The sequence below is a fragment of the Pygoscelis adeliae genome, unplaced genomic scaffold, assembly GCF_000699105.1.
Source record: "Pygoscelis adeliae isolate BGI_AS28 unplaced genomic scaffold, ASM69910v1 Scaffold197, whole genome shotgun sequence".
NCBI lineage: Eukaryota > Metazoa > Chordata > Aves > Sphenisciformes > Spheniscidae > Pygoscelis > Pygoscelis adeliae.
Genome location: NW_008825105.1, coordinates 672,267 through 679,392, shown reverse-complemented (window position 1 = coordinate 679,392; position 7,126 = coordinate 672,267). Strand labels below are relative to the sequence as shown.

The 7,126-nt window shown below is 47.9% G+C and overlaps 1 protein-coding gene across 1 annotated transcript in view; it reads left to right on the top strand.

Moving 5' to 3' along the window:
- Positions 1 to 7,126, top strand: part of MFSD4 (major facilitator superfamily domain containing 4) — a 15,074-nt gene that overhangs the window by 6,107 nt on the left and 1,841 nt on the right. Inside the window, exons 4-9 of the mRNA XM_009327435.1 lie at positions 726 to 894; positions 2,636 to 2,751; positions 3,820 to 3,993; positions 5,861 to 6,008; positions 6,698 to 6,768; positions 6,969 to 7,089. Of these exons, the coding sequence (XP_009325710.1) occupies positions 726 to 894; positions 2,636 to 2,751; positions 3,820 to 3,993; positions 5,861 to 6,008; positions 6,698 to 6,768; positions 6,969 to 7,089 (799 nt within the window). The remainder of the gene's footprint in view (positions 1 to 725; positions 895 to 2,635; positions 2,752 to 3,819; positions 3,994 to 5,860; positions 6,009 to 6,697; positions 6,769 to 6,968; positions 7,090 to 7,126) is intronic.

Here is a 7,126-nt window from a genome sequence, read left to right as displayed (position 1 = left end):
CGGCTCTTCAGTCCCAGGTCCCTCAGCAGAGGCTGTACTGAGGGGCTGTTTGAAGCGGCTCGGCTGTAGCGGTGCTGTCGTCGTTGGCCTGGGAACCACGAGCTCATCTCTTACGAGATGCTGAGCAACCTCTGCTAATGGCTGGAGATGGGCACAGCAGGTCTTGGAGCAGCTTGCTCTTCCCTCACAAAGAATTTCAGCCACAGGAAGGTCTCCCATTAAAACTGTTCTGCTCTCCACCGTGGGAAGCTACTTTATTATTTTATTCTGGCCACTTTGGGCAGAAGTGGCCAAATGCTTGGAAACCAGAACATTTTGGTTTTGGAGGGCTGGTACGGTTCTTCATGAGGTTTGTATTTAGGTGCCTTCTGTTCCAGTGTCCCTGTCCCCCATCCCAGGTGAATGGTCCCCAGCCCACCTGACATCCCACAGGGACTGGCAGGGGATGCCCCAGCCGTGCTCCAGGTAGGGGATCTTTGCTCTCAACTTGGGTTTTTTTTTTCTTTCCCCCCCCTCCCTGCTAGCTCCCCTAACACGCCTCCGTCCCTCCTGCAGTGGCTCCTTACCCCATTGCCAGCCTCTGTCCTTGCTCTTGGAGGTTAATTCGGGCACATCTATCGCAGATGCTGAGTGCAGCTTCCTAAAAGGCCGTTGCGACTGGGGAACTGGACTGTGTTTTGTGCGAGGCTTGTCACGCTTACCTGCCCCTCTCTGTTCCTCCCCAGCTGCCGGTCCCCATCGCGGTGTTCTTCTTGCTCTACAAGGAGCGGATGGTGCCGTGCTTCAACAGCAGCAGCCCCCCGCTGCTGTCGGCCGACGAGCTGGCGATGGAAACGCGGCCCACGGAGAAGGACGATCTCTCGGCCGCTGTGCAGAGACCCCACGCAGCAGGAGGTGAGCTGGAGGCACCTCTCTTACGGGTTTGGAGGAACGGGGGGTGAGCAGGGGGCGAAAAAGGCCGTATTTCTGCGTGTCTCTGTTGAGTTTAACAAGTGAGATCCATCGCTATTGTCTAAGGAGGAAACTTTCCAAAACATACACATGAATGTAATCCAGAAGTACCCAAACAATCCAAACAGACAGTTTGGTGCCCAGTTGCCCTTGAATTAGATGGGATCGTAACCCCTGAATGGAGATGAGTATCCTGCCGTTGGGACTCCAGGCTGCTTTTCTCCAAGCTGTCCTAAAACTAAACCTGGGCTCCCAGGTCGTTTAAGCACACGTGAAAGTTGTGCCCCTTTGTTTCCTTCTGGTTTTCAGTCAGGTTTTGAGCTGGCTCCGCTGACTGTTCAGTTTAAAAGTGGTCATCGCAGTGCAGAATGCTGATTTTTTTTTTTTTAATTTTTTTTTTTATAAGTCTGAAAGAAATAAGGACAGCGCCCTTGTTTGAGGGGAAAAGTTAATCTCCAGCAATAGTTTGCTCTTGAACTTGTGACTACACCCTGTTTTGGGGACAATAGTAACATTGTTGTTTGCTACCCAAGAGAAACATATCAAAGTAAATTCTTCAGCTAAGTAATGAATCTCAGAAGTAATCGTATTTCAGGGTTATCACAGGAGCGTTTAGTGTTATTACAGAAGAGGTGGCTTTACCTGAACAATAAAAGGAAATTTTAGGGAATACTTGAAGGTGGAGGCAGTTAGAGATGTGGTGAGGTGCTGCAGGGAAGGATCCCAGGTGTCCCTAACAGAGTGGGTTCTCTGGTGTCTGATACGGTTGTGCTCATCTGATAGCATTTCCCTTAGCTGAGACACTGACGGTTTCTTTCCTCAGCCCAGCTGCCCATTTTCATACAACCCATTGGAGCTTCATGGTCTTCAGATCTCCGTCTTCCTCTTAAATGCAGTTGAGATTAATCCCTAGAGAAGCAGGAAGGCTGTATGCTGACTGCTGTGATCTTTGACAGACACGTCTGTGCTGGCGAAATCCCTCCTTCCCTATAGAAGTAGGGAGAATTTCATCTTTGCCATGCAGGAGCAACTGTCTCACCTGCACAGGACTCCAGGTGCTGTTACCTTAACACCAGCCCTTTGCACGTCCCAGAGTGGTGTGATATGAGCACGAGGACGGGAGAGTCGGGAATTCCTGGGGTCCTGACCCCCAGCTTTGGCAGGCTGTGGCTCCCAGTGTTCTATTCAGAGGAGGCGAGACTAGCTGCGTGTTTATCGCTCTTTCCCAAAGTTGGCTTCTTTGGTTAAATATCATTTATCTGAGGAACGTGAGCTATCCTGGGCAGGACTCTCCTGTGTGGTGGTACCGAGGACGAGGGGCTCTGAGCACGAGTGCTGTGGTCGAATGGGCTTGACTGTAAGAGGGGGGCCAGCAGTGCGGAGCTCCTAAATGGGAAGAGGAGCACAAGCAGCTACAGTAAGAGAAGTAGCAAGTATCCTGGAGAGCTAGGATCCCAGTCTGTGGACAGCAGCCCGTAAGCATACCCGTCTTCCTTCTGAAAGTTTAGAGGTAGGTAAAGAAAGAGGTTGTGCCAGCAGAGGTTAGCAGTGCTCCACGTTGTTCACGGTCCTCTATGAATCTGACGTGCAGCTGAGCGCAAAACAAATCCCCATTGCGGGCTGGCAACCACCCAGCCCCAGGGGGACGTTCCAGCTAAGTTTGCTTTGCATTGTTTTTCACCAGGTCATGATGACTTATTTAGCTGCTGCCAAAGCAAAAACTTCAGAGGGGCTTCTTACACCTACTTCGCAGTCCACATCACTGGGGCTCTTGTTCTCTTCATGACTGATGGGATTGTGGTGAGTTCAGCTGATGGAGGGATCTTGTCTGAGCAAAGCTATACGGCTTTCTTCCTTCCAAAATCACTTGTAACAGCCCAAACCCAGCCCATGTCCTCTGCCTGCAGTGGGCTGGACCTGAGGGTCTGCCAGTGCAGCGGTCTGGTTCCCAAGGTAGTTCGTTCAAAGTTAATTATAGTCAGGCTGATACGTGCCCTGCTTCTTGGGAGGGTTTTGTGGCTTCTCCTAGGCTCTGTGTTGTTGCAGCTAGATTGCTACGGCTACTAACCTGGCCAGTTTAGAGCTAGAGCTGTGATGTTGTCTACTTGTACGCAGTGGAGGTCTCTTCTCACTTCAGCCAAGAGGCAAGAACAGCTTCGTTTTATTTCGTAAGAAATGGTGGCTCTTTGTTTGATGAGTCCCCTGAGCCCTCAAAATCCAAGATGAGAGCATGCGGGGATGGTGCAGTCTCTCTGTAGTGGCCTAGCAGCATGTCCCTGGCCGGCGCAGCCACACAGCGTTCGCCGTGTGAAGCGCTTCTGTCTGGGCGAGGAAGGCTCGCAAGTTGCTGTTCTTTTTCTTTCAACAGCTTTGTCTCAGTCCCCTCACGGTAAAATACTGCTGGGTCTTACTAGGGCATTAAATAGGGTCCTGAAAGATGAGCGGGGTTACGCAAAGCAGCTGTCAGATACGGGAACTTTCCAGGGCCTCCATCTTCAAGGATGATCAACTCTGGGTTCTTAATGTGATACGGTATAAGAGTATGCAATTCCAAAAGGACAAGCCAGTCCCTAGGGAGGAGAGCATCTCTACAGATAGGAGCCTAGCATGCATTTTACCTAGTAATGCTGTTAAGCTCTCCTAAAAGGGCAAGACTGACTTAAGTCCTGTGTTCTAATTCTGGTGGAAGCCTGCCTCCAGCTGCAAACCCTCGGGAACAAAGTTCACTGAGATTTGGTAGCAAATCCGTAAGTGGGCTCTCCAGCACTGTCACGATATTGTGACTATTTGAGGGACAGGTTGAAGTTAAAGTTGCAAAGCCTGTAAGTCATCACATCAGTGTGACACGCTGTTTTGTTTTCCCCGCAGGGAGAGTACTCGGGCTTCATTTACAGCTATGCGGTGGAGGAGCCTCTCTCCGTAGTACACAAAGTGGCCGGCTACCTGCCCAGCCTCTTCTGGGGATTCATCACCCTGGGCAGGCTCATCTCCATCCCTGTGTCCTACCGAATGAAGCCGGCAACTATGGTCTTCATCAATGTGGTAAGGCTGTTTCTATTGCGGTTTTCTTCCGCTTGCCTCCAAGATGTTGTCTAGTTTGGGGTTTGATGTGCAGGACTGGTAGATCTGCACCAGGCAGATACTTCTGCGCATCGCTGTCTCTGCGTGTTTGCAGCTGACTCCGGTGCACGAGGAAGCGAAGACTTACAACTCGATGCACTGCTTTTCTGAGCTTGCTTCTCAGTTAATCTAACGTTAGATGTGTCAAAGCCCCTAGTAAAGTGTCTGCCAACTTTATTTACTTTGCACACTGTCTTCTCTGGCATCTACAGGGACATTAATGCCCATGTCAGCCATGGGAAAGGGAAGGCAGATAGTTCAGTAAAGTCTCTGCTTAGACTGTAGCAGCTGTCAAAGAAACCAATGTGCTGTGAGGTTGCTTAGATTAATAAAACACATTCTCTTGAAGAAAGGGGAAGGAGTCCTTTAAGGCTGTATAAGAAAGATGCATGTAAGGATGTGACAGACAACAGGGAGGGAGTTGTTCCCATTTACACTTCTTACAAAAAAAGAAGAAAAGAAACAAGTGAGAAGGCAGTTAATTTACAATTTATTTAAACCAGAAGTTATTTTGGTAGCAAGTTTCACACTTAGTATTGCGAGGCCAAGAATATATAGCAGGGTGGTGGGAAAACAGGAGTGACAGTTCACACTGGGACGTCTTGAAGATTTAGGCCAATGTCTTTTGCAGACAGGAGGCAGGTGAGGCAGCCTGCTCAGCACCTTGCTGCTGTCGCTTTAAAAACTGAACTTGGATACCAATAGCTACAGCCAAATGAAATGCAATTATTTTAAAAATGAGCGTAATCTCCTACTTTGGCACATAGTCACTACTTACATGGGAGCAGGGGAAGCTCAGCATCAGCAGATCTGTCTCGGGTATCTGATACGAACAGTCCCGTGCATCTCCTTGATGCATGCTACTGGCTTAATCACTTGTCTGAACTGCACTATTGCTCTATTAACAAACCTGAGGACAGGACGACTTTAGCTGCTGCTAATATTTGGAGAGAAGAGGGAATAGCCTCCAGCCTTGAATGGAAGCCTTCTCACTTCCCCTTAAAGGCAGTGGTAGCAGTATCATCCAAAAACACAAATTCATTTGACTAACATTGAAGCCTTTGTGCAATGCTTGCTCGTTGGTAAGATACCCCCGCTCTTGGCAGTCACTTCAGCATTACAGCAAACTGCAGTTTGAATTCAATTCCTTTAGAATCCAAGTTGCTCTTGTGTACATGCACACGCCCATAACCAGGGCCTAAACAATTAAGAAAAAGTAACTTGCGTTGGTATTGCAGAGCTCCCTCTGCTGACTCTCTGTGCCATGGCTAGCTAACTTAGCGCATCTTGGATGTTTTTGCTGTTACTTGTGCACTACAGCAAGCCAGAGGTGAGGGCAAGCTTGTTTCAATCTAAGTTGGCTCTTTGGCTTTACTGCTGTGACTGGTTTCTGAGCAGTTATTGAGTGAGTTAATTCTTTAACGTGCTGCATAAGACTTATTAGTGATTGAGACATGTAAATATTATGGCAGTAGCAGTACTATTGTATTTAAAGCTGCAGAGAAAAAGTATTTTTTCAGATACGATCTTAAGTCTCCACCTAATGAAGCCGAGACAGATGAATTGTATATAGTCACTTGAAGTCCTGTTATAAAAAGTACCAAATTCTTTACTGTAAAGGTAGATGGATTTTATTTGGCTACTTACTTCACTTTTTCAGAGATTGTGATCATTTTTCAGTATAGTTTGTCTTCTTTTCCAAACTATTTTCTACAAAAAGAAAAAAAATCTAGAGCCTATTGCCACTCGGCATTTACCTTCCTCCTGACTCTGTGTGTGTTGTTCGCAGGTTGGAGTCCTGATAACCTTCCTCCTGCTCCTGATTTTCTCCTACAGCGTTGTCTTCTTGTTTGTGGGGACGGCATCTCTGGGTCTGTTTCTCAGCAGCACTTTCCCCAGCATGCTTGCCTATACTGAGGACATCCTGCAGTACAAAGGTGAGCGGGGATTCGGGCACGCCTGGCAGACTTTGAAAGCAGGTGGGTGTTCAAGACTAGAGCTCAGATACCATCAGACCTAGCAACGCCTCCCCTCTTCAGGGATGCCTAGGAGGCCTGGAAGAAAGATCTGCTTTTTAATGCAATGTTTATTCAAGCTTGTAGTCAGAAAACCAGACTGCACAAATCCCGGCTTCATTGTACTAATAACTTCTCCAGGCAGGGGTTCAGACTGGTTCTTAGTTTCCAGTAGCTTTAGGGCTCTCGGGGACTGACAAGAACGCCTGCTTTAGAGGCTTACAGGGAGCTAGTTTTGAAAACTTCATCCAGATTATCAGTGAACTGAAACTCCTAGAGTTTGGCAGAGACCTCCCGTAAGAGCTGGCCAACCTCCGTCTCTGGGGCAGCGATACAGAAGAATGAAAGTCCTTCCAGCAAGAAGCAACATCGCCTCTGCCAACAGAGACGAGTGACAGAACAGGAGATGGCTTTTTTGGCTTAAACTTTTACCTTTCTGTACTACCGCAGATTAGAAGAGGCATTCTCAACCCTAGATGGGAACATACATTAAGTATTTTTAAATCTCGTACGGAGAGATCCATGAAAGAGCAGTTTAAAGAAGCTACAGGCTGATCCTGCTGGCTGTTTCACCTGTTCCTGCCAACACCACTTGCACTATTTCTTTGCAGGTTGTGCCACAACCGTGTTAGTGACTGGAGCTGGAATTGGAGAGATGGTACTACAGTTACTGGTGGGATCGGTAAGTGTAGACGAGGCATGCCAAAAACTGACGGGAACTTTTAAGTAGAAATCTTAGTCCTGGTTTTGGATGGCTGCTGGGAAAAAGCAGTGCATTACCCTTGAACTGTCAAACAGTAAAGCTCTTACTGAATGCTAATTAGGTATTTGAGTGCTATGACGACATGTCTGTTCCCTTTTTTTTTTCCCCTCCAATTGCAGATTATACATGATCAGGGCAGCTACAGTTTCCTGGTCTGTGGGATGATCTTTGGAGGCTTGGCCTTTACCTTCTACGCTTTCCTCTTGTTTTTCCACAGGATGTACCCCAAGCCCTCATCAGGTAAGAAAGCACCAGCACTCAGCCCTGCTTTATAATG